The sequence below is a fragment of the Centrocercus urophasianus genome, unplaced genomic scaffold (genome assembly GCF_019232065.1).
Source record: "Centrocercus urophasianus isolate 14NV4802_14NV808 unplaced genomic scaffold, USGS_Curo_1.0 seq_73, whole genome shotgun sequence".
In the NCBI taxonomy this organism is placed as follows: Eukaryota; Metazoa; Chordata; class Aves; order Galliformes; family Phasianidae; genus Centrocercus; species Centrocercus urophasianus.
In genome coordinates, this window is record NW_024885344.1 from 9,485,708 (window position 1) to 9,512,499 (window position 26,792).

Here is a 26,792-nt window from a genome sequence, read left to right on the forward strand (position 1 = left end):
TCAGCAAGACAACCTAAACTCAAAGTACATAATTAAACAGACTGCATCTCTCTGATGAATTCAGGCTGGTTTTGTAAGGGATTGCCAAAGGCAAATCTTGACTTCCATGGGAAAGTAGAAATCCCTTAGTATGTGCCATGGGTTAAAAGACATTGTAAGAAAGTTACTGTAATGTACCAATAATGAGTGGTCACAAAATCTGTTGAATAATAAAAACCAAGCGAGTAACTCTGAAGGTCTCAGGCAGAATACAGTAGATGAATAAAATGTAATCTGCAGCATAATAAACGTCTGCCAGTTATAAACAAATCATCAGCTGATACTTACTTCAAGACCTCTAAAAGCATTTACATTCCTTCAAGACCGTTTAGCCAGATGTGCTTATCTGTATATCTTATTCTAAGACAGGAAAAATGTCGTCCTTTGCAAAAAAGTATTCAAGGTATGCTGTATGTGTGATATCATAACGGTGCGTGAAAACTAGAGTCTTCCACACAGAGATGCCTGTACTGGTCTGTCTTGGTGTCTATGACTCTAAAGCACTGCAGATGTGCTGGGTAGATGCATCAAACCTCTTATCACACCTCTCTTGCTTAACAGACTACTGCTCATAGATACAGGCACAAAGTAAGCACGTGATCTGTGGTAGATTTTTCCCTTTTGCAAAACAGTACTGTGTGGATGAAGGCAGATATGGTAAATTGCAGGAGGCTGTCAAAATTTTACTTAGCATGCTGAAACCACAACATGCTGAAAGATACTGCTCATCTGTCACCTCCAAGCATTTCTAAATTCAAACAGGCTTTTTTTTTTTTATGCCTAGGGCAGAGTCTCCCCTCTCTACTGCTGCTTCTTAGGTCTTTGAAAATTTGTGAAGTAGACAAGAGTGATAATATATCATAGAATCATAGAATCATAGAATCATAGAATCGTAGAATCACAGAATCATAGAATCACAGAAAGGCCTGGGTTGAAAAGGACCACAACGATCATCCAGTTTCAACCCCCTGCTGTGTGCAGGGTCACCAACCACCAGACCAGGCTGCCCAGAGCCACATCCAGCCTGGCCTTGAATGCCTCCAGGGATGGGGCATCCACAGCCTCCTTGGGCAACCTGTTCCAGTGTGTCACCACCACACCGTATGTTCGGAGAGAGGAAAAAACAAAAGAAACTTTGAATTCTTTACTAAGGTACACATGATTCTGCTAGAATTGTTCTTGGAGATGACTTTTTTTGGAAACATCTCTTGCTATCTTCAACACAGTATGTACTTTCAAAATGATTGGAAATTAATTAGATCCTTACTGAGAGAATTCCATCCCCTCCTTTGTCAAGAGAACCAAGCCAAGATGCTGTGTCAAGAAGTGAAAATAGACTCTTGTCAAACAAAACACAAGAGAAACTATAAAGTTGTTTTACTGATATTTAAAGTCATCTGTCAACCTCCTTTTGTGTACAGTTCAGTGGCCTCTGGGCTCCCTAAACACGGCTCTGAAGTGCAACTGAAGTGAGATTTATGATCACCTTGGTCAGCGTTGGCCCATCTGGGGTTAAAACCTGAAAGGAATCAAATAAACTTAATGATTGATGCAACAATAACAATCACAGAATCACAGAATCACAGAATGGCCCGTGTTGGAAGGGACCTCAAGGATCATGAAGCTCCAACCCCCCTGCCACATGCAGGGCCACCAACCTCCCCATTCAATACTGGACCAGGCTGCCCAGGGCCCCATCCAACCTGGCCTTGAACACCTCCAGGGACGGGGCATCCACAGCCTCTCTGGGCAGCCTGTTCCAGCACCTCACCACTCTCTCTGTAAAGAACTTCCTCCTGACATCCGACCTAAATCTCCCCTCCCTCAACTTAAAACCATTTCCCCTCCTCCTACACATATCAACCCCTTCAAAGAGTTGATTCCCCTCCTGTTTGTAGGCTCCCTTTAGGTACTGAAAGGCTGCAATGAGGTCACCCTGCAGCCTTCTTTTCTCCAGGCTGAACAAGCCCAGCTCCCTCAGCCTGCCTTCATAGGAGAGGTGCTCCAGTCCCCTGATCATCTTCGTAACAATATCTTAATTAGAATTACAGTAGTATCAAACATAGTGCAAAAGGCTCTCATATATATATTCTCTTAATGAACAACTGTTTTATAGATAAAACTTCTATTGATCCTTGGACAGGACTGTATGAGTGACATTTTCACTGACCCTAGAACAAAAATGTATGCTATGTATCAGAAGCATGTGCAATAGTTGTCAAGATGTCACACCTAGAAAACAGTTCTTATGTTATCAGCAAAGTGTATCTTGAAGGATGTTGAAGAAAAAAAGGAACTGCCCTTTGGAAAATCAGCCAGCCACTGCACAAAATCACATCACAGGTAATTGTATTTAAACTTATTGAAACAGAACGTTTTTTACATTGTTTGCAGGGCTGCAACAAAATCAGCTATATGTGGGTACAATTGTTTTGGAACCAGCTATGCAGAAAGAATCTCTCTGGCATTCCTTAGTGCCTCATTAGCAAGTATTACCTCAAAGTTATTAAAGAAACAAATCACTTGTTTGGGACATAGCATTCTGCTCTTGATTTCTGCTGCAAATAGGATGCAGAACTGGATTATAATACTTTGGGACTATTATCTAGCTTCACAGTGGATCAAAATGTTCTCTTACATGGAGGATAAAAACTCCATTCACAAACTACGAGATGGGAGTAGCAGAAAAAGAACAGCACTGAAGACCTCAGTATGTCAGTGCCAGCTGCTGTAGAAACAAATATTATTCTTCAGAGCACTTCAACATGCCATACAGGGCACCTTGGGAGACACTGTACAATAAACATTGACCCTAGTGACAGTACTGGGGGTCTTGCATATCGTAACATGTTAGGAAAACCTGAAAAATTATTTGTCATAACTATATGCTCAAAATTAAAACTGAAACTGCCAGAATGGATCACTAGAGATGCTTTTGCTCCTCAACGGAGGCTGGCTTTTTTAAAATTAGCATTCCAGCATGAGTAGAGGGAACATGTTCCTTGCTAGCTTAATTTTATGTCTGAGAAATACTGAGAAATAACAAGATTTGCTTGTTGCTAGTAAATTTATATATATATATTTTATTATAGTTAATTTTATATATAATAGTTACAACAATCTTCCTTGAAAAGCACAGCTAGAAGTGGCAGAGAATAGCTGATGCAGCAGTTTCTGTACTTTTGCTTTTAGAAAATCTGGGAAATTCTGGGATCATTGCTAAAGGACCTCTGGGAACCATCTGGGGAAATCTTTGAGGCACTTGAAGGTTCCTGCTGCCCTGGATGCGGGTAGGTACAGGAAGCCTTGATTTCTTTTAAGATGTAGCAGGCCTAAAGAACTCTGTCAGCCCTAGTTGATTAAGGGATCCATGGAGCTTTTGTTTCAGCTGATGCTGATCAAGAAGGGTCTGCTACCCCTTCAGATGATTACATAAGAGCTGGGCCTAAAGTAGAAATTCCAGGGTTACTAAGCAGGCAGGGCAATTGTGAGGGTGGTTGGTATGTTATCTACTAATAATGTGGCTGTACCAATGGTGGGTATGTTTTACAGTGTAAAAAGCTTAGTAGCTGCTGTAATGTTAGAGATCTCAACTCAGGTAGAACTTCAGTAGGAGGATGTTGGTTTGGGACAGTAACACTCATCTCATCTGGGCAGTGAGAAATCCTTCTAATTGAAGGAGGTGAGGTATGTAGTTGTTGAGAAGCTATGTTTTGCTGCAAAGGAGTTGCAGGATAAGGTTAAAGGAGTTGCAGCATAATCAGAGATAGAAGATGTTGACTGGATCTTTTCTAAGACCCTATAGTTTCAACAGCTTGTGGAAGTACATACTAAAAGAGGGACAGGCTGAATTCCCATATTAAGGCAGAAAGTATAGGCTTTTAGGATGGAAGGCTGAAAGCTGCTGACTCCTTTCACTAGGAGGAAAGCTTGTGCTCTGCCTTAAGTCTTACAAATACAGAATAACTACAGTGCCTTGGTGAAGTACAGTGTCTCCTATGTCAAACGAAACTTCCAAAATGACTATGCTTAAGATTTATAGGAGCATCAGAAGGAAACACCAAGTTAGTGGAGGCTGACCCTTCTGTTGTATGGAACAGATTTGTCTACTGGTCTCTATCTCTGATGTTTGTCAGGGGTGTTAACTTACAATGCTATGAAGAACCTTTGGAGTCTTCTCAGGCTCTCTGGTTATTGCTCCTCTGTTGATTTTTTTTTTTCACGGGATAAGCCTATGATATTGTCAGAGAAAACCTGGAATGTCTCAAATACAATGTATATAGCTCTAGGCTGATGGTATAGGATATAAAGGCCTGCGTAGTATCTTGTTAGTCCTGCTAGTTGTCAATAACAATAGGGTCTTGTTTTCTGCATTCATGATATGTATTTCGAGGACTGAAAACTTCTTGAAAGAAGATCAACTGCTCCAGTTCTAGAGTGGTGAATGGTAGAAGCCAGCAGAATGGCCAATCTGGTAAGAACTTCTCCCTAATAATGATGGCGAAAATGCTAATTCAATCAAGTGAGAAAGTTGTGGATGAGGTTAGCAAACAAAAAGTGTGGCTTCATAGGAGCAGAATGGATCCAATAATCAACAAAACAGACTCAAATGGGATCACACCGTACAGTACTGTCCAGGAGATCCTTCTTTGTAGGGAAAGCTCTCATATTCTTTCTAGGAAATCAATATGCCATGGTGTTTCTCTAAACTATTTATACACTAGTGCATGCAGCATAAGCAACAAACAGGAACAATAAGAGGTCTGTGCCCTCTATAGTAGGGCTATAGTATCACTACAGTAATGGAGACAATGTTGGGTAGTTCCACTACCTAGAGTACTACAGTTGATAAATACTGTCTAGGAAGATGGGGAGGGTAAGTTACTGCTTATATAAGAAAGTAGAGGGACTGCGTGGAGCCCTGCCTAGGGCCAGATTCTGAGCTAGGTAAGAGTTTGTGATGAGTAGATCAACATGGGTAACAGTGTACATGTCTGCTATAGTGTCTCGCTCCAATTTATAGGAGGGAGATGAGGTTCTTTTAATATCTGTATACCCGGTGTGAGATTAAGAAACAACGGTTCATATGTTGTTGCATCCAGTTTATTACCAAACCTAATCAGGGAGACAGGGAAGGGAAGGAGGGCGATGGAAAAGATGGAAAAGAAGAAGGAGTTGCGTAAAGCGGGGAGAGTCACCAGCAGGATCCAGCAGCGTCCCGTTGCACGGTGTTTGAAGGTCCCGGGCAGACGCAGCAGAAGACGGGGAGCAGCAGCGTGGCCGGCACTGGGCAGCAGGCAGGTAGATGAGGAAGTCGAGGAGCCAATTCTTGAAGCAGCAACAGTGGTCAGGCAGCAGGCTCAGGAGAGTTCGACAGTATGCAGGAATCACCTCAATCTTCAGGAATCCCTCTTCTTCTTCATGAGGAATCTGTTGTCAGAAACCTCCGTTCTTCGTGAGGAATCTGAATTGTCAGAAACCCATCCTCATGGTTTTCATTTCTTCTTTTATCCTCCTTGTTCTCCTGCCTACGTGACAAGGATGGGCCTTGAGCAAGAGTCATTGAGTACCCCCTGAGATGGCCATCATCCAGAGATAGGTCCACACAAAGGAGCACTTCACAGCTATTTAGCTGCAGCTCATCTCGCTCTCGTTGCTCCTGGCCTTGCCCATCTGTGTCCCCCAGATCTCACAACCTTTGCCCAGGACTTGCCTGGACTTGTTCATCTGTGTCCTTCAGACAAAGGATTTCACAATCCTTGCTCGAGACTTGAACAAGTCCATCTGTGTCCCCAGCAAGCTTTCAGACACAGAAGTTAACAGAGTAATCTCTTACATATAGACTATATTATCAAGATACAGTTCTAGATAAGGTTTTCAGTCAACTAGAAGTATTGTGTTTGCAGGCCCTATCTCAGTGTATGACTTTAGTTACCCCAATGTTCCCTATAGGGCACAAGAATCCAGACTTCTGTAGAGCCTTAACGAGCTCTTAACAGAGAAGACTGAGGAGCTGATCCCTGCTAGCAAAGCAGAACTGGTTAGGGATCTGCAGGTCATGGTAGCCTTGACAGTAATCAGAGTTCAGGATTATGAAAGGAGGAAACAAGGCAAAAAGGAGTCCTGAACTTCAACTGATCAGGCTTTGGCCTGCTCAAGTGTGTACTTGGATGAATCCCATATGATAGTCTCCCTCCTGAAAGGAAGAAGGATACAAGAAAGCAAGATGACATCTCCAGCCTCCCACAGACAGCCCACCCTCCAATAGCAAGAAATGTCTGACTTAACAAGCAGTGAATTCCACAAAAGCAGCAGAAGAGTATATAGATGAAAAAAGTTGCTTCTGACTAAACTCAAATATGAAAGAAAGTGTATAAAGGTGGTGTAGTGGAAATGCTAAGTCATTGTTCGAATGAGTATTTGAGCACCTGGTAGGAAGGCAGGGACAACCCAGGGCAGCTCAGGTGCATGCAATGCACCCGACCAACTAGAAGGGGCGGAGCCAGGATTCACCCCTCCCCAGACCTCATGTAAGGGTTGGCAGTGGAGGTAAGGGAATCTTGCTGGAGGTCCTTTTGTTCCTGAGGCCTTCCAAAGGTAAGTAGTAGTGTCTTTCCCTTATTTCTGCTGCTGTTGTGTTTGAGCAAATCCTTGTCTTTGCAGCTTGGGATTCTCTTGCTCTGCTGTCACTTTTTCACTTTCCATTGCATGGAAACAAGAATAGAATACTAAAAAGGAACAGAACTGCCGTTCCAGTGTGAGGGGATGAATCTGGTAAAGCTAAAATTCCTCCACAGCTGAATCTGGTAAGGGGTGTGGAGGGCAGTGAAAACGCTTTTACAAGTGTATCAGCAAATAAAAGGAAAACTACAGGAAATATGAGCTTACTTCTGAATGGGGCTGAGAACCCAATGGGGGAAAAGATACTGAAGGTCATCACAGAAGGCAGTGAAAAGAAAGTGGCTTCAAGGAAAATTGAGGCAGAGTTTAACTGCAGGTTTTGGCACGATTCCTGCATTTGTTAGCGTGAATAGATGCTAAATAATCTGAGCACATACTGTGACTGCAGCACATGCTATATTTAATAATACAACCAGTACATTTGTAAGAGCTTGTTCCCATGGGAATGTGTGAAAGCATAACACTTGACGAACTTTACTGTACCCTCATTCAATACTGTGTAAGTAAAAGATTCATAGCTTTCTTTATCCTGAGGGATACTATAAATATGTGAAGAGCAATGAGGCTGTTGAACCTTATTATAAACTGCAGTTCTGCATAGCATGCTGTAGCTCTACCAGAGAGGGCCATTCAATGCAAATCTTTCGATGGTAACCAGCATAGGCATGGATAAGTGAGAAGGCGGGGATAAGTAAGACTCCTCACAGCTTATCTCTCTTAGGTGTACTGTGACTTCTTCCTTGATGTTCGAAAGAACCAGCACCTCACACTCCAAGACAGATGCAGAAGACTCTGAAATCCTCAGTATCTTTTTCACCTTGGCAAGACTTGTAGTGAGGAATCCAATGTCCCTGAAACCAAGGGAAATGGCTGGAGCAAGGAAGACTTACTGTTACGGAGCAGGTCAAGGTAAGGGAGTAGCTAAACTGGACACAAGTCCGTATGACCTGATCACACAATCATTAAGGCTGGAAAAGGCCCTAAGATTATCTAGTCCGATCTGATGTTGGGCTGATAGAATGCAGTCATGAAAGAACTGACTGATGTCATTATGAGGCCGTTTTTGATTACCTTAAAAGTTATCTGGTGTTTGATTAAAAGTTCCTGTGAACTGGGGAAAAAAGCATATATCATCCCTGTTTTCAAGCAGATCAAAAAACACGAGTAAAGAAAACTACAGGCTGGTCAGTCTCCATCTATCCCTTGGAAGATAATAGCGGAAATTGTTCTGGAAACCATCATCAAAAACATGAAATACAAGGTGGTTACAAGTAGTCACCATGCATTTGTCAAGGGAAAGTTGTGCTTTGCTAACTATTCACGCTTTCTATTGTGAGATGACTGAATTAGTAAATAAGGACAGAGCAGTGGGGATGTCTATTTTTAACAATCTCCAATAACATCAATTGCTTATGAATTGGGGACTGGATAGTTGAGGGAAATACACTAGAAGAGTCAACTGCCAGGTTCAACGAGTGGTATTCAGCTGTGCAAATACAAGCTGCAGGCCAACCACTTATAGCAGAGTAATAGCAGAGTCATAGTCAAACATATCTGATTTAAAAAAATATAAAAAAGATAGTGTCGGCAATGGAGCTATGTGCATGCTCACAAGCTTAGAGAAGATCCAAAATGGGGAACAGTGGTTGATATATGAAACAATGTCTCTGAATAGAAACAACTGACAGGCTAGAGGAATAGGTAAAGAGCACCCTCGTTACATCTACAAAAGGAATTCCTTCCTAGTGTATCTGAGGAGGAAAATCCTTGTGTACCCATTACAAGCTGGGACCTGACTTAACAAAAGCAGGTTAGTAGCTCTTAAGCACTAACTGAATCATTTTACAGTCTGAGAAACTACTGATGATCACATTAGATTATACATGGTGTTTTGAAATCCATTCTGCAGCTGCCTGTTGTTGAGTCTGCCTAAGAACAGTGTATTTAACTGTTCTCTGAGGTGTCCTGGTGGCATTTTGTTTGGAATACAGCACTGGTGTATGAAGTTTGAAATCTGATCCTGCAAATTAACTTCAGACTTATTTGGAACTTGCACAGAATCTTGCAACATAAATACTCTGGTTGTTCTGAATGAAATGGGAATAGAAGTGTGTGTGTGGGCATGTGGAAATGTGAGTTCGTCGTTCAGACAAACTCCAGTCTGAATGAAACTCCTTAAGACCAATGTGGTATTAAGAAGCAGGCATTCCTTATTACAGCACAGGATGCGCTGGGGATCCTTCTTCCACATAAAGCACATACATCGCAAAGAAGATCTTCAGCTTAAATACATTACTTGTGTTACATATTGATGCAATTTGTAACAACATCATGAAGCTTGTTAGTGTTTGTTGAAGGATATCCCTGCCTTGCAGTTTATGTAGATAACAAAGGGTTGTGTTTCTGAACCAGGGAGGTAAGGAAGATTGGCTGAATTCTTGTGTCAAGGAAATAGGAGGTCCTGTTTTGAATCGGTCACTGCATGTGAAACATGCCTCTGGGAAACTTTCTGCATGTGTAACACAAGTAATGTATATAAGCTGAAGATCTTTTATGTAAGCTATGCATGATAGGAAGATAATCTCTGTGATAATTCCAGTGCTGGTTGAAGCATGTCTGCTTTCTAACACTCCAACTTGAGTCTTAGAGTGTTTCCTGATTGACCAAAGGTTTTCCAGGCAGTACATATCCATTCAATACTTACTGCAAAATTGTTACCATTGGATTCTGCCTCTTTGCATATACTCAGTCTTGTTGTGGTAGTGGTCTTCCTCTGTGTCTGCTGGTTGAAACTGGCTTTCATGCATGCTCAGTTAGTTTCTTGTCATGACTGCATGATACCTGCATACACAAGACTAGCTGATTCAAAGTAGAACTTCCCTTATCTGCTTGGTACAAGGAGTTAAGTATACCAACATTATCTACTTGGTACAAAAACACAGACTCTTTCTGTTGTCTAAACAAACTACAGTTCTATCCATCGGCAGGACTTAGTAAGCTTAACAATATCATTACAACTTGTGTCAGTGCAAGGTAAAAGTGAGGACCCCTCTGTCTTTTTATGTAAGACGGCGTGAAAGAGCAAGGAAGTAGACGAATTTGGATCCTGAGGACCGGGCCATGGAAAAGTGCACTGTTTGCCCCCACCAGCAAAAGGTGCAAAAGACCTTGTCCATGGGGCTGATAACAAGGTTTCACCAGAGACTGTTAACAACCACCATTCAGACAGTGTGTTCAGAGTCCTGATAACAGGCAGCTAGTTCAATAGATCCAATTCTAAGTTGTAGGACTGAGTCAACCGCTTTACCTCATAAATAGCAGGCAGTTGAAAAAACCCTGCAGAGAGTTCTTGAAAGCAGCTGGTGGCACACCAGGATCTCCACTGAAGTAGGGACACCTCTTGAAGTCACTTAATGTCTGCGTGGAGATTCACCCAAGACGTGCTGATGCCTTGCCGACAGATCCCTGGTAAGTGATTTATTGCTTTTAGGCTATTCTAGATTCTCTAAGATTTGGCCTTAGATTCATTATGCACCCTCTGCCCTCCATGTAGCAAATAGTTTAAGATATTTAGCCATTTTAAATCACTGTCATCATTCAAATTACCGTATCTCTATTTATATAAATCTTTCTACCTTCTTGTGAGAGATTTGTGCGGTGCTTTAGTCTCCATCCATGACAGGACAAGTGTCTTTTACTACTTTGTTCATGGAGCAGTCAGCTACAGACATGGAAAAAAAACTGCAAAAAATAGATGGCATTTCTGGAATGTCAATATATCTGTTAATATGGCTGTCTATAGTGACTGTTATCTCTGGGAAAGGATTTATTGAATAAATTGAGAGCATGGGTAACTCTTGATCAGAACAAAGTTTGAGTACATATGCCTGGGAGGAAAAAGTATGTATGTCTTCAAATCAGTTACAGGAATTATTGGAAAAGAGATGCTGGAAATAAGGCAAAGCTAACTGAAGCCCTCTCTGAAACCATGAATGTGGTGATGCCTTTTGTCTGAGCAATTGAGAAAGCTGGAAGAGCCATTGTCAAAGGACAAGGAGAGTAACTAGAAGGCACTTAAGAATGCTGAGAAGGACTTGATGAAATAAAAATCACTCACATGTTCTCCTGCCTTCTCCTGAATTTAACAAATTCTTTTGAATTTTATTTACACGAGAGAGGATGTCGGGCTTTGGGGATGCTTGCACAAACTTTAGGAGACTGGAAAAGATCAGTAGCTTACTTCTCAAAATTGGGTAAGATAAGCTCTGGATGTCTGAGGGCAGTGGCAGCTGCTGTGTTGCTAAGAAAAGATGGACAAAAATTAGCCTTGGGAGAGAAAATTACTGCTTGTGTATCATATATTGTCACAGCACTGCTAGAGCAGAAAGGATAGCATTGGTTATCCCAAACGGAATGATGCAATACCAAGCTGTACTGCTCAACAAGTGAGCGGAAAAAAATTGACTTGATAGATGGACCACTTGTTGGATAAGGAATTGGCTGGATGGTAACACTCAGAGTTGCAGTTAATGATTCAGTGTCCAAGTGGAGATTGGTGATAGGTGACTTTCCTCAGAGATCAGTGCTGGGACTGGTGTTATTTAACATCTTTGTAGGGAACATGCACAGTGGGGTTGAGAGCACCCTCAGCAGTTTGCAGTTGACACCAAGTGAGTGGTGCAGTTGACATGCAAGACGGAAGGGATGCCAGAGGGACCTGGATAGGCTTGAGAATTGGGCCCATGCCAACCTCGTGAGGTTCAACAGGGCCAAGTGCAAAAAAAATTTCTTCTTTTGACAGATGGTTTATTCCTTGGCTAGGAATAAGTGATCTAGAGAAGGTCGTTGCTTTATTTCTGTGCAGGGCATAAGGTGAGTAATCTCCATAAAATCAAGCGTAGTGAGTCTTCACATCTTCTTCCACTTATATTCAATTATTTTTAATATATGCATATTTAATACTTAAGTCATACATACCTACTACATATTCACAGGACTACACCGCTGTAAGGTTGCACGAACATAATTGAGGCCTCTGTGCCTGTGTGGGGGTCTTTGGTCTTCTGGGGCGGAGTCCCCCTACTCACTGCATCCATGTTTGGGCACAGGCTTTTCCAACACACCTGGTCTCTAATGATTGGTCTTTGTTTTGGACTTATGGCCGTAGTTCAAGGATGTTGCTCCTCTTACTTGTGGTAAAGAAGGATGTTTATTATAGATAAACAGTACATCTGGAAGTTATAAGCAGAACTAGAACTTTGAGTAAGCACCTTATTAGGCAAAGGGGAAAAAAAAAAAAAAGGCAAATAATTGTGAGAAATGCCTCAAATGATTTTTTTGGAGACTGGAACTCTTGTGGAAAAAATTCATGATTGCAGTGGAGGATGTCCTGCAAGCAGTAGTGCCTGCTGTTAGAAAAATGAGCCCTTATATCTCCTAGTTCCAGTGCTGAGTCCCTCCCCTGCTGCCAGGTTTACATTCTTCATGTGCACATCCCCTGAGTGGTTGACAAAGTCTTTGTTTCTCTAAGCAAGCAGAATCCACAAAACAGTCCCCAAGCCTTTATCTCCTGCTTCCAGATCCTGGATATCTTCCAGATCCGTTTGTTTCTTCTTTGGCAGTTCTAGGTGCAGATGTATGTCTTACAGCCTTTACCTTTGGTAACACACCCTTCCCCCCAGCTATCCAAGGGAGGAGAGTACACAAATTAACATGCCAGCTGGTCTCCTCTTATCTCTCAAGAATGCACATACTGCATCCTTTAACCACAGACTGGAACTGATCTAGTATCAAGCCTGAGGTGCATCCCTTTGGTACAGCATTCTATTACTAATGCAAAAACAGTGTCATCTCGCACAGGGTTCTGAGACACCAACTTGAATGTAATCTGGAAGCAAACTAGAATATTGCGGAGGTGCTGGAAGATGGTACTGATCTGCAGAAACAAACTCTCTAACCCACATAAAGTTATTAGAGCAGGTGCGTCTTTATTTCAGCGCTGCGCCACATGCCAGGTGCGAGGGGGATCATTCCTCCTAGCATGCACACCAGAGAGTGGGATCTCAATACATTTATAATCCAAGCCATACATGTTCAGCAGTTTTACCCAAGACCCATTGACATATTCATTACTTTTCTGGGAATTCATTTACATACCATCTCCTTCTCCAGTGCATGTGCAGTAGCTTCCATTGGATGAAGGCTCGATGTCTTCCTCCGCATCTGGTAGTTGCTCCAGGATGAAGTGAGACATCTTCCTCGCCGTTCCTTCCGACCAGTTCTGAGCTCTTCTCCCGCCCTGCATGCCTCAGCAATTTCTTATCCTGTTTATCTTCTCTTTCCATTGTTTTCTTAGGGGCCCCTTTCTCCTGACTTGAGAAAGCTCCCTTTTGAGAATGTACTTGGGCCAGCAAAAGGTTAAACTAAGCAGTAAATTCCTCTTGGGTTAGCAAAAGGTTAAACTAAGCAACAAATTCCTCAAAGCAATAAATTCCTCTTGAGTTAGCAAAAGGTTAAATTAAGCGATGCTATTTGTGTTATTTGTGCCTTTTGAGTTGGCAAAACCAAGCGGTTCCTTTTGAGTTAGCAAACCAAGTTATGGACCCTTTACATCTTGTGCTCTTCAGCTTACTGTCTCAGGACCTCTCTTGGGTTCGAGAGTACATGCAAACGGCTGACTTACTGGTTCCCTCACTAGAGTGTATGAGTTAAGAAAATGCTGATGCAGCTGATAGTCATCATATCAGCCTTTGTACACACGTGTTTTTTTCAATTTCCCAGTGTACTTACAAACTCCTAGGAACTGTCAAAATTAGAAGGAGGAATTGGGGAAGATTAAAAAACTTAGCTAGTGCTGTATTAGGTCAGGGAATTCTTAACCTACCCGAGCTCCCACACGCTTCACCTAGAGAAGATACTCTGCTAAATGTTTAATGCGGGGAGAAAGGGAAGGCAGTCCCTGTCTGTGCGAGATCGGGGTTCTCAGGCTCTTTCAGGCACGGCCGCGGCTCTCTGAGGCGGAGCAGCCCGGGATGTGGCGGGACTACACCTCCCATCATGCCCGGCCGCGGGGAGCCGCCGCCATTTCGCCGTTCTCCCTAACGGTTGAGCTCGGTCGGCTCCCCGTGCCCCGCCGTCGCTATGAGCCGCCTCAGCGGCGGTTGGGATGGTGGCAGCGGGGAAGTTCGGCTTCTGCTGGACCTGTGAGTGCCGCCCCTACGCCTCCCCCCGCAGTCCCCCGGCCCCTCTCCGCGGTGCGGTGTGCGCCGGCGCTGAGCTGCCATGAGGACGGGCCGGCTGCCCTCCGCTGGGGGAGCGGGACTGGCAGGGGCCGGCAGGCTTCGGGTCTGGGTCGCGGCGTGTGTCGGCTGGCAGTTGGACACGGCAGGCGGTTGGGTTCGGTTGAGCTCAACGTCAGCAGGATGGGTGACGGGTGTGATGGGTGGCAGGGTGGGTGACAGGGCTTGTCGAGGGCCGTCTGGCTGGAGTGACAGAGGGCTGACCTGGTTTGGCAGGTGGGGAGCTGCACGGCCTTTGACAGGTCTGCAGGCGGAGGGGTGGTGAAGCTTCCTTGGTTGCTGCTGGGCCCAGTGAGTCTGCTCTGAGTGGAGGTGTTTTGCTCTGGCTCTGTCGTGCTGTCACGGGCCTTTGCGCTTATGAGGGAGGTGGAGGCGGTAAGGATAAACTGTCAGTTTGACAGGTGGAAAAAAAAGAGCTGTTGAATAGTGCAGTTTGTTTTAGACTTATTCTTTTAAAGCAGGTAAGATTGTAATTGCCACGTGTTGGGAAAATTTCTGCTCCACTTGGCTGGCTCAGTTATCTTTATCCCAAAAAGAGGAGTTTTTATTTTGCTTTATTAGAATAAATGGGGAGACCACTGGGAGCATTTCCTGGTAGGATCTCTCAACTCATCAGTGTTCACAGACCCTTTTTTTTACCCCTGTCCCTGGACTCTGTGGTGAGCCCTCCTCTCCCTCTTTTCCCACTGGCTAAGCTATTTCGGGTTTGCACTCTCAGTTTGCCTAGCACATGCTCATCCCCTCCAGTAGGTACCATCCTTTGTTTCTTTTGTTTATGCATACTTTATAATCTAGAGTCGAGTTTGTTGTTTTGCTCAACTAGAGCTATCTTTGTATGCTGCTTGACAAAGTCCATCCGTCTTTGTCCTGTCAAGCAAACAAGATTTACAAGCTGGTGCTAAGCTAGCATCTCCTCCTGTATATCTGCAAGATAAGTTTGTTTATCAAGTTCTTCTTCACAGCCTTTATTCATCAGCCTTACCTTATTTTGCAAGGACATCTTACCGTTTCTTCTTTCATCTCATATGGTATACCCAGTAAATACATATTTTTTTTCATATAAGATGCTAGAATAGTGAAAACATAAATGATTAATTATCAAAGCATCAAATCATAGATGTCCTCTGAAAACAGGCAGGTTTTGAAAATAGTGCAATTCTTCTTAAGGTCAGGCTGGACAGGGCTCTGAGCAACCTGATCTATCTGTGGTTATCCCTGTTCCTTGCAGCAGGACTTGGACTGGATGACCTCTAAGGGTCCCTTTTCAACCCAAGCAATTCAGTGTTTCTTCCATTTTTTTCTCCCAAGACAAATTTTAAAACTCAGCAGCAAGAAACAGTTGATAGTAACTAAGAGACTCAGCATAACTCATGCTGATTTCTGAGGAAGACTGTTAAGCAAAACAGACCTGGCTGGCCTGAAAGGGTCAAACAGGGAACATGCAGCCCCTCCTGAAAGGGAAGGACTGTCATGTGAGACTGGCAAGCATAAGTTACAGCTTCTTTGTTCCGTGACCAAGAGCAGAACATGTTCTGTGAATAGAACGCCTTTTGATCACTGTGCTGATCATAAACCATAAAAGAGTTAATTAAACAATGATGTATTACTGCCAGCTGCATGAATGTTATCTGATTTAGGTATTGTATACTCGCATAGCAAAGAGATATAAAAAGCTTGTAACAACAATAAAGATTGCTTTTGCGCCACCAGAGCCTAAGCCTGCCTGTCCCAGGCGTCTTGAGCTGGTCTCCATCATTTGGTACCAAAACCCAGGAACGAACCAGGGACCTTTAGATTTCCATTTCTCTACGCTGTTGTTGAAGTGTTTTCTGCTTATTGAACTAAGTAGTTGGTCTCAAATGGCAGGTACCTATTCACACATGGCTGGGGTAGTCCCCTTATAGTCAAAAAAAACCAATCCACCCTACAGCAAAGTTTGTATTTTGATTTTAGATACAGTTTTTTCTATGTACTACAGTATATGATGACAGTTTGCCTCTATCAGGATGAGTCTAGCTTGATTTGCGGAATCAGAGTCTATAACCCAGAGTTAGGTTATAAAGCAGGCATGTTTATTCAATGAGCTGGCACATGGGGGACAATTCCTCCTTATGCACACCAACAAGCAAGTGCAGTACAGATTTGTAAAGCAACCTTATGCGTATTCAAAACATGATGTGGAATTTAGTTGCATATTCATTAATTTTCCGGAAACTCATCTGCATGCTGCTTCTCCCCTTGACGCATGCGTGCTTCATAACAGGGGTCTTCCTTTGGTGGTCATGGGGATGAAGTTAGTCTCTTTGAGTCTTCACCTTTAGCCTAGTTTTGTGTTCAGCTATCAGAAGTAAACTGGTTCTTGCTGACAGTGCCTCAGCACTTCCTCCTGATGTTTACATTCTGTCCATTCAGTTTACCACAGCACTCCATCCCTTATCCTTTTTTCTCCAAATTCCTGCTTAGCTTGCACCGTAATACAATAGCTAATCAACAACCTGTCATTCCTTAATTCAACCTTGCCAGGAACGTTCCTTTACTGTGGCCAAAATGTGGGTGTCATGTCAAATAAGTACAGGTCTTATGGGCAGCAGCTGAAAGAACTGGGGTTATTTAGCCTGGAAAAGAGAAGGCTCATCATGCCCTACAGCGACCTGAAAAGAGATTGTGGAGAGGTGGGGGTTAGGCTTTTTTCCCAGGTAAAGGCAACAAGATGAGAGATAATGGCCTTAAGTTGCCCCAGGGGAGGTTCAAGTTGGATGTTAGGAAACACTTCTTCTCGGAAGGAGTGGTGATGCCCAGGGAAGTGGTGGAGTCACTGTCCTTGGAGGTGTTCAAGAGCTATGTGGATGTGGCACTGAGGGATGTGGTTAGCAGGCATGGTACGAATGGGTTGCTGGTTGGACTATGTGATGCTGGAGGTCTTCTCCAGCCTCAATGATTCTGTTATTATATAATTCTAAGTGCTTAGCCCCTAACAGAAGTGTGTGCACTTTCGTGACAAAGGAAGGCTCGCCCATTCTTTTGTGTATCTCAGTAGAATGCCATCCAACGAGAAGGGGTGATCATACTGTAGTGCATACACAGGCTAGTACAAAGGTGCAGAAAGTCTGTCTGGCTTATCCTAGCCCAGGATAGGATGCCCCTTCACATTAATCAGCATGCTGCACAGATCTATCAGTGATAAGGGTCACCAATGTAGTTTTTAGTGCTTTGATAGGATTATCTGGGAAGCAAACAACCTTTTATCATATCTGCTGACAGGTAAAGAATTATCACATTTAAAAAAAGGAAGGGTTGTAGATGGTGTAACCTGCATGTGCTGAGTGGGAGAGCTCTCATTGTTATTCATCAGCAAGTTCATCCAACAGACTGTGACATCTCCATAGGGCTCAGTTAAGGCAGTCCACATGAGTGCTCAGGCAGTGGCGGTGCATACTGGCTGATGGATCTTTACAGCTGCAGCATGTGGTTAAACTCTGGATTCTGCTTGAAATCACCGCCTCCTCGTTACAGTGTCTTCTGAAGTGACGCACTACAAGTGTTCTTACTCCATTGTAATCTTGTTTTGCATGATTAATCTGTTAAATTTATGGATCACGCTGCCTGCTTGCATTCTCCTGGTTAGTTGTATATCAGGCCTAGTAATTTCTCTCCACACGTATTGTGGAGGTTGATACACTTAACAGTTTTTACTTCCAGTTGGATATTAATGCTATTTTATTAGTAATACTGCAGCAATCTTATCCATTGTACCAGTAGGATTAATACTTGACACTCGTAATTACATTTTAAAACCCTCAGAGTGTATTATTTTAGTGTGCTGTGTTGTATCTCACTCTAATCAGGTGATGGCCATCTGTGCTTTAAGCTTGTTACTTAGGCCTTTGGGTCCGGTGTTGAACTAGCAGAACTTGCAGCAGAAACTGAAAATTGAAACAAATCTGTGTATGTGCAGCACTCCTTTAATAAGGGCATTGTTTTTAAGATCTTCAAACCTGAATGTGCGTTTATACAGGTGTTTCTGCTGCTGCTTCCTGCTTTTGCCTTTTTTCCCCTTTGCTCCCACCCCAGAAGAGCATTGGAGCACTCTGGAGTTCACTCCTCTTTTGCATGAGAGCATCATATAAAAAATATTTAGAAACTCTTTTTTTTCTCAAGTTACGTTTTACATCCTGTATTAGTTTCTGTTTTCTGAAGTTTACTGTTCCCAAGGTGAGAAATGACCAACTTACACAGCTGATGCAGTTTAAAGGCTGGCACATTGAGGTAAGCCTGTGGTTGGTTTACATACTATGTTTGGTTGCAGGCTGACTGCATAAGAGTTCTAGGGCCTTCCAAGGAGGCATTTAGCAGGGAGGTGGAGGCAGCTGGGGCAGCTAACAGCTTTAGTTGTGTGGAGGCTCTCAGAGCTCTGGCAGGTGTTTTAAGATCATTTGTTCATGCCCAGACATGCTCAGAACCAAGACAGTTTCTACAGTCAAAAATGAGGCTCTTAGAGCAACAAAAGCCAAATAGCACGTTCTAAGGTGTTTTAATCAAGATTATCACCACATTGTAAAGAACTGTTCTGCTCGTGCAGTTAGGAATTGCTTAGATTTGATCATTCCCTGTGTTGTTCATAGACAGCAGGGGGCCAGCCCATTGCAGGTGAGCACTTCCCCCAGACTGTCAGTGTGTTTGAAAGCTGAGACCTTAAGGAAGGTATCAGAACGTTTGCAGATGGCTGCATCTGCATGTAGAAAAACTGAGTGCTGAAAGAGTTTCAGTTTCAAAACAGATCTCCCTTGAGTGGTCTTGCTGTGAATATAAGTTACCTAATCTTAAAGAATGTAGGAAGATGTATCTAATTTAGTTGCTTGTCTGTTTTAGCTTCCTTTCTTCTGGTTCTTTTCTTCTGATGTGCCCAAGCTCTAACATCTGTTCTGCTTTTCTTTTACATGTGACGTAACTTGATGTAAGCTGGATTGCTTGTAAAATAATTAGTTATCAAGATCTATGAAGATAGGGAATCTAGTTCAGGTAGCTATGGTCAGCAGATGATAGAACTTTCAGTTTAGGGCACTCCACTGATTACATATGCTCATATTAAGTAACAGGATGTGGTGGGAGATATCCTTCCCCAGTTTTGGTTTTGCTCTACTATAATGCTTTTTAAAGTCCTGTAATTTCCTGGAAGACAAAGTGTTACCTTTTGTCTCTGGATATGGGTGGGATTCATGCTAACTAATTGTCCTCTTTTACCGAGGGACTTAATTTTTCATCATAATCTTTCCCTTCAGAGACAAAGAAAGTTGCTTCTTTAGGGACTAGCTGTCTCTAAGTGTGCCAGTGAGTGCTGATGATCTGAAGGTCAGTCTGCTCAAGGTGCTTAGAAGGCATTCCCAAAAATTGCTTCTGGTGTTTCAGTGAGCCTGTGATTTTAACAACCCGAAGCTGCAAAAGTGAAGATTCTTCCTGGTTCACACAGATACTTGAGCCCTGTGTTTCTCTGAGATTAACATCCAGTGTTTTAGCAAAGCACTACCTCCTGACAGAAGCCTTATGTAAGTTGAGTTTGATTAGCTGGCAAGGGGGAGAGGTTGTTCAGAACAAAGAATCAGTTTTGGACCTCTGATACAAAAGGTACACAGAGGGCAGAATCATGGCACCCACATACAGAAAATGTGGGTGAAACAGTACGTGTTGGTGTTACTGTTCAGAATCTCTAGCCTGGTGTGTAGGAGCATCAGGTTGATGAATGTTTTGAAGAGAGCGAAGGAGAAGGAGGCCTAGCTATTGCTAAGAAAAGAATGTCTATTTTGATTCAAACTAACTGGTGTTTCTGATTGCGATAGGATTTCAGCCAGTTGTTCCTGTGAGAGCCTTACTTCTCAGCCCGGGGCAGCTGAGTTTCCAAGATAACTGCTGCTGATGAGGCTATTTGAATACCTTGTGGCTGTATGGAACAGCTGGACCCAATGAGGTCCAGCTCTTGGGTTAATTGTTTTGTTTCTAATATGTGATGCCTTTTTTGACTGTGTAACTTTCCTATATTTCAGGTGCGTTCAGTATTTGACAAAGAACCTTTCCAGATACACTGCAGATATCAAGACGTTGCCACCTAACATTAAGGATGAACTAATTAAATTAATGAGTAGACAAGGGCAAATAACAGATTCAAACATCAGTGAGGTAAGAACCCACTAAGAACTGTTAGAACTGTTCCATCTGTGGTAGTTAATTCATAAGGATGAACTAAGCTGTAACTCCTTATGTGTGACAACAGATGAATTCAGGGCTGTCCCTATCTTCACTTTTTTCTTGTTCTTTTCCCTACATTTTGTAATGCTAACAGTCATGTATTAAAAATAATAAAGCTTATACAAAATACATTTGTATGGGTAAGTAAATGAAAAACACTTTCCAGTCAGTGACAATTTACTTCTCTTTAATAAGCTGACAAACATAATCTCTTTTCAGTACTGCAGAGTAGGCTGTTTTAAACTGGTTATGCTAGAGACTGTAGTGTGTTTCAAGAAGCCAGTGCAAAATTTGGTAAAAGATTTCAGGAACTTGCTAAGTTTCTGTCACACTCTTGACATTAGGATTCATTGTCATTCTTTGAAATATGATTGTTCTAGAGCTCAAAATTGATGGTTCAACTTCTCTAATCACTTTTGGTCGTCAGCAAATGACTTTTCTTTGGCTGTAAATTAAGAGGCACATCTGTTTCGGTATCCATCCACTGTTATCTTGTTTGGCTTTGAAGGGAAGTGTGAGAATTGAGGAGAGCTAAAGGCTGACCTTGGTGAGCAGGAGATGAATGACTCCCTGTTCGTAGCTTTTTTGAGCTGCAGTTCCCAAGAGACACAGTATCAGTTCCACAGAGCCAAAACAGTGAAACTAAAGTGTGGAGGAGAATTAAAAGGACTGTGGGAAAACCTTCAAACAAACCTTTTTAGCTTCTGTATGCATCATTTTTAATTGTAAAAAATAATAAGTTCTCTAGTGTTCTTCATGTCATTTTGGTGAGTTTGTGTTGACACAGTTTGATTTTGGCTGTTTTCACTATGCATCATGAGAGATGCATGTAATTATAACTGTATGACTGTATGTATAAACATTCAAAGACATTAAGATATCTTTAATCTGAGAAGAAACTGGGGAGTTGAATTATAATTTTTCCTCTGGCTCCTTGTAAAATCTCATCTGTCTTTGCTCAGCAGTTGGTCACTGCCTTTTCTTGGAGCTGTTTTTTCACTTGAATATTTCATTTTGGTTATTTTTCTTGTGTGTTTCCTTTCTCTGTTCCTGCAGTTTCCTATAATCACTTTCCTCGAGCGTGGTTTATCTTAGCTTTCTTTCCTAACAGTTTCCAGGTTTACTTTTATTTCATTTGTGCTTTTCTTTAACTGCTGACCACCTTCATGATTCTGCAATTATGCTGTTTCTCCACGCTGTTCAGCATTCATGTTCTTTCATCTTGCAGGTATGCTTTCTGTTCAGCACAGCAAAACCACCTTAAGTAGTTTAGCTCTTCTTATTGTTCCTTGCTTGCATAACCAAATATTTTATGCTCTGAACATTTGCAAAATCTCAATTCTTCTTCTATATGGATAAGGAATTTTCTGTCTTTGCTACTGCTTCCCTCTTGCTCTTTTCTTTTATAATCTCAACAGATCTGTTCTCTTGGATTATTCCAGGCTGTGATGATTCATTGGCTTTTGTGCCTGTTTATTCCTTGCTGTTGTCCAGCATTTTGTTTACAGTTTTAACTTCTTGTAGTTGAAATTCTGTTTGCTTGCATTTATCCATTAGCTTTTATTCACCTCATCCTGCTCTTGCCCAGACTTGTTCTACCATCCTTTTTTTCCTTACTCTGCTTTTTGCTTGGAGCAGCTTTACATGAGATGTAAACTCCTTACTGCAGCTCAATTTTACCATAAAGATACATAAAGCACTTCAGCATTTGTCCGCAGGATATAAGGCTGTACTTTAATTTCCTGTATTGTGCATCCAAACAATCTTTATCTTAATTCCACCTCTTTGAGACAAATTAGATTTTAGTGTCTGTATTCAATGAAAATGAATCTGTGAATAGCAACAGAAAGCAAACCTTTAAGTAATAACTAAATGTGTGAAAAATCATCAGCTAGGAGAACTTCATACTCCAGCTACTTTAAATAATGCTATTTAAAGTGTATAGTGTATAGTAAAGTGTTTAGTAATGTGGCTTCTTGCTTAGAACTCTCTACATCTAATAGTTCTTTTTCTTGTTTTACGGTTCTGATGTCTGATGAGGTTTTTCACGTGGCTTCAAAACCAGCAGTTTGCTCTCTTTTGTGGTGATCTGGGCAAGTTGAAGTTGTGGAAGAAACTTGATAGCCAGGGAAAGCATCTTCAATAAACATTGATGATCACTTTGTGATCACTTTGACTTCAAGCATGTCAACTCTGGGTTTGGTATTAGCTCATGAGATACAAATTCAGAAATACAGCTGAAATAGAAATTGAATGTGACTCTTGTGAAAACTACTTACAAGCGTGTTGGAGGTTTTATGGCATAAACAGATGTGTTTGAGGCTTCTAGTATTTAGAAAATACAATCAAAGCTGCCTTCTGTTTGCCACATTGGAAGAAGGTTGCAATTACAGCCTGCTAGAATTCTTCCTCCTTGTCAGAAGGCTGTTTGACTTCACTAGTGAAGATGTCAGCATCATATGTATTTGAACAACATAAGAACAGTGTTCCTTGTTCTTTGTGAGTTAAAAGAGGGAGTGAGAAGCTGAAGGGGGTAGTATAAGGTAATGATCTAACATTTGCCTATTGATCAGAATACATAGTGACACAAGGTCTGGGAAGAGGAGGACTGCAAATAATATTTAGTAAAAAGTGATAAGAGTCACCGAAAGTGAAATGAAAGGTAAGATATGTGGTTATTACCACAATCTGAGGCCTTCCATCACTTTGGGTCTAAGTTTAATAAATGCACTTTGGGGGAAAGGAAGACCTGTGGTCTTGTGGGATTTAAAGAGACTCTTTAATGAGGATTTGGTACCTCTGCGTGTGTGGGGGTGAGAAAAATACTCTGGGGCAAAATATTTTTTAAGTCTCAGCTTAAATCTGCTTAAGACATTACATTTGTTTGTAATCAGTGTTTACACTTCAGCTTTCTGCCATCCAATTTCTGGTCAATCTGAGAATATTATCCCTGGTAAACATAACTGACATACTGGTGTTAACAACTGTGGTATCCGCTGGTGAAACAGTAGTGTTAATGTGCTCCTACTCTAGATTTATCACAGAAATGCAACACTTGTTCTGTGGCAGGTGAACTGTTGTGGCAAATCTAACGTGTTCTCTTTATGGATTTTAATTGTCAGGACTGACAACTCCATCCTCTAGTGGGTATTTTAAAAAGTTCTCTGTGATGTCTAACATTACCAGTATTTTGGATTAAAATCTGCAGTTCTGTGACATAGCAGGTTTTTGTTACAGGTATTGCACCCTGCTGTAGAATCTTTAGACCTCCGAGAATGTGATATTTCAGATAATGCATTATTGCAGCTTTGTAACTGCAAGCAACTGAAAAAAATCAACTTAAACTCCTGCAAAGAAAACAGATTGGGAATCACTTCAGAAGGTATGTTTGTTATCTGTGTGTAGATAACTGGGATCTTGTTTCTGTTTTGTTTTTTCTTTTAGATTGGAGTAAATTGCAAAAATACATAGAGTAACTCTTGCTTTAAAAGGTCCCCAGTGCCACACCAATACTAATTAAAAGTAACTTTGGTGGTGTAAATTATAGGCCTAGAACAATGGTTGTCTTATGAAAGAGGTGTTGTCTTATGAAATCAGGTTACTGATAAAGCTGGTGTTCATTTAATGGTATTTTTCACTTCATTTTGTTCTTCAGTAAATGAGTTTGTATTTTTATTATTTTTATTTTTGTATTTTGTATTTTTGTATTTTGATTATTTTTATTATTTCCTCTTACTTGAAAGATTTAGCTTACTTTAGGATTTGGTATTTCAAGTGTTATTCTTAACCTGCAGTCTTAAGTTGTGTCAGGAGCTATTGGCTTGTAAGAATTAAGTTTGCTAACTTTTTATTTCCCACAACCTTTGTTCTGTCTTTTCACTATGCTTATTTCCTTGCTCCATCATTAGCTCATCCATACTGAAAACTGAGGCTAAATATTCATTTGGAGTTACTATATACCTTACTTCAAACCAGCCTTGTCTGTATTTTCTTAGCACTGCATATTGATGTGCTTATCTTTCAGTGACATGTTTTTAGTTGATTTTATTTACTTGTTTTCAATGTTCCTGCACTGTTGTGCTTCTTGATCACTGAGACAGCTTAGGGATCTCCCCTAAGGCATGAAGGGTCTCCCTTGCCTTCTCCCTTCATGAAGGGAGACCCTTCATGCCTCCCCTTCATCAGTCCATTGACATCTACTACATTTCTTAAGGTAGCAGCTGAACCCAGAGGTCTTTGTGTCGATTTTTTTTCTCTATTTGGGTAGAGATTTCTGATTACTTTGCTGTTGATAAGTTAACAACGATGTGTTCCTACTCCATTCAACTTTGCTAACTTTCCTACTCACAAGCTGAGCCCTTAATATACTGAAAATCAGGATCGCCAAACTTTTAAGTTAAAATAGTTCTTATTCACTCATTTCTGTTGTGTACACACACACAAGCAGTTTAGAGAAACGTTACCTTTTACTATCTCACTGATGGGTTTTTGGTTTTTTTTCTGAAGAAACCTGTAAATTTGCATGCCATTACCATATTTTCTACTGTAAACCAATTCTGAAACAAACAAATACTCTTTTATCCATGTTGCTTTGAAGTTCTCACATAGTAACATGCACTGATAGCATTCAGCATTCATTTTTATTTCTTTGTATCTAGAAATTATGTAATTTTCTGTACAACTGGAATCACCATGTTGCCATAATCTCTGAAATAATTTCCTTTCTTGAACTGCATCTGTAGTTCATGTACTTTTGTTATTTCTGGGGTGGTGAAGGCCTGGCACAGGTGTCCAGTGAAGCTGTGGACGCCCCATCCCTGGAGGCACTCAGGGCCAGGTTGGTTGGGGCCCTGGGCAGCCTGAGGGCTGGGTGGCAGCTCTGCACGCAGAGCTGATTGGGCTTTAAGGTCCCTTCCAATCCAAGCCATTCTACAATACGATCCTATGATTTTATTGGCTACTTGCTGACACCTCTGTGCAAATGTTTTGGTTGTTGCCAACCCGCAGGGCACTGAGGGCACCAACAGCCCTTAATGACCAGTGTCATGACCCCCCTTATCACACCAGGCGCCCGTGGGCCTTCGGGCCTGACATAACTGTCACGGTTCCTGTCCTCCTTCTGAACTATTATTTTGATTCTGGTTTTTTGAGTTGCCTTGGATGTGACCCATTGCCTTGTTGCCTGGTGTTCACTGGACCATCAGCAGGGCCTGGTACTGTCATCTCTCTGCTGTGCTCACACAGCTCAGTGCCATGGGGCTGCGGCCTGTTGCTGAGGGCACTGCACTGCCTGTGTTGTATCTAACCTATGCTCATGGCTTGCATTCGCTTACAGAGCAGCCCTGATCTTGCTGCTCCTTGACTTAAACACTTTAATCCTCTGCTCTAAGCACTGTCTTCTTGCTAATTGTAGTGCCACACCAAGTATTGTTCTCAATTGGACTTAACTCTTTTTTTTTTTTTTGTCTTCCTGTCCACTAATAATCCTGTAGGCAGTACTAAACCTTTCTGTACCTGAACTTAGTAAGTGTGTATATGAAGGCCTGGTGTGAAAGTGGAGAGGACTGGAGTAAATTACTGCAATCATTCTGCAGTTCAAAGGGGTTTTAGTGCTTGGTTTTGGTCATTCCTCATCCCTCATCACTTGGGCAGACTGTTTAAGTAAGACCACTTTTCTGATGAATGTTCCCCAGTGTTCAAACATTCTAGCATGTGTCTTCCTTCAGGAGCCAGCAAGCTATTGCTGCAGTTTCCCCAAGTTACTGCTTCTTTCTGCCTGCCACCAGCATAGTATAGTTGGCTGTGATTTCTCCCAGTCAAGGTTTTGTAGTTTTGTTTATCTCAGGTTGACCCTCCTATCCATTGGAGTTGTTTTCTTCCTAGATCTGCATTTAAACCCTTAACTTATCATGCTATTTTCTCTGGATTTGCTCTGGTTGTCAGTACTTCTTAGCAAGGACTTCCAATGCATATAGACCAGCAAAAAAATTCCACAAAATATCCAAAAATATCTAAATATCTATACTTATCATTCTGAATTATCTTTAAAATTACGCTTCTTCCTCAGTTTCTCTAATGTCAGCCTATCACCTATCCTATTTTCTTTCTCCTCTAGAGCAGCTCTCTCTACCACCATCCTCACTGTTGGAGGATGCTGCTCCATCTTCTGTTTCTGCAAGTTTTACATGCCTGTTTTCCAGCACAGCATAAGGTTCATTAACTTGACTTTTTCTCATCCCCTGTCTTTTCTCTCACTTGACTGCATGATGGCATTTTCCATTAATCACATTGGACCTACTGTCCATGTAACCATGTTGACCAAATGGCTGAAATACTTCAGTTTTTATGAACAGACATTGTTACACCAAAACTATGATGCAACTACAACACGATTTCCAGAGGTATCTCAAGCCATTGTTTATTGGTTTTGTTTTGTTTTTTTTTTCCCCACTCATTCACTGAGTTGATATCTTTATGTAGATAACATCCCTCAGGTATCTTGTTTACATTATGGAATTCAGCTTTAGAAATCTT

The 26,792-nt window shown here is 41.8% G+C and overlaps 1 protein-coding gene across 7 annotated transcripts in view; it reads left to right on the forward strand.

The window, feature by feature from the left end:
* The first annotated feature begins 7,447 nt into the window (after window positions 1-7,447).
* Window positions 7,448-26,792, forward strand: part of AMN1 (antagonist of mitotic exit network 1 homolog) — a 28,717-nt gene continuing 9,372 nt past the window's right edge. For 2 of the 7 annotated variants that reach the window (XM_042837649.1, XM_042837652.1), the window contains exons 1-3: window positions 13,794-13,922; window positions 20,057-20,189; window positions 23,496-23,640. In XM_042837649.1, coding sequence (XP_042693583.1) covers window positions 13,861-13,922; window positions 20,057-20,189; window positions 23,496-23,640 — 340 coding nt within the window. In that variant the 5' untranslated portion in view covers window positions 13,794-13,860. Of the gene's footprint in view, window positions 7,630-10,038; window positions 10,189-13,793; window positions 13,923-14,154; window positions 14,170-16,811; window positions 18,285-19,297; window positions 19,562-20,056; window positions 20,190-23,495; window positions 23,641-26,792 lie in introns of those variants that run through there. The other 5 variants (XM_042837654.1, XM_042837650.1, XM_042837651.1 and 2 more) reach the window with 5 other exon arrangements.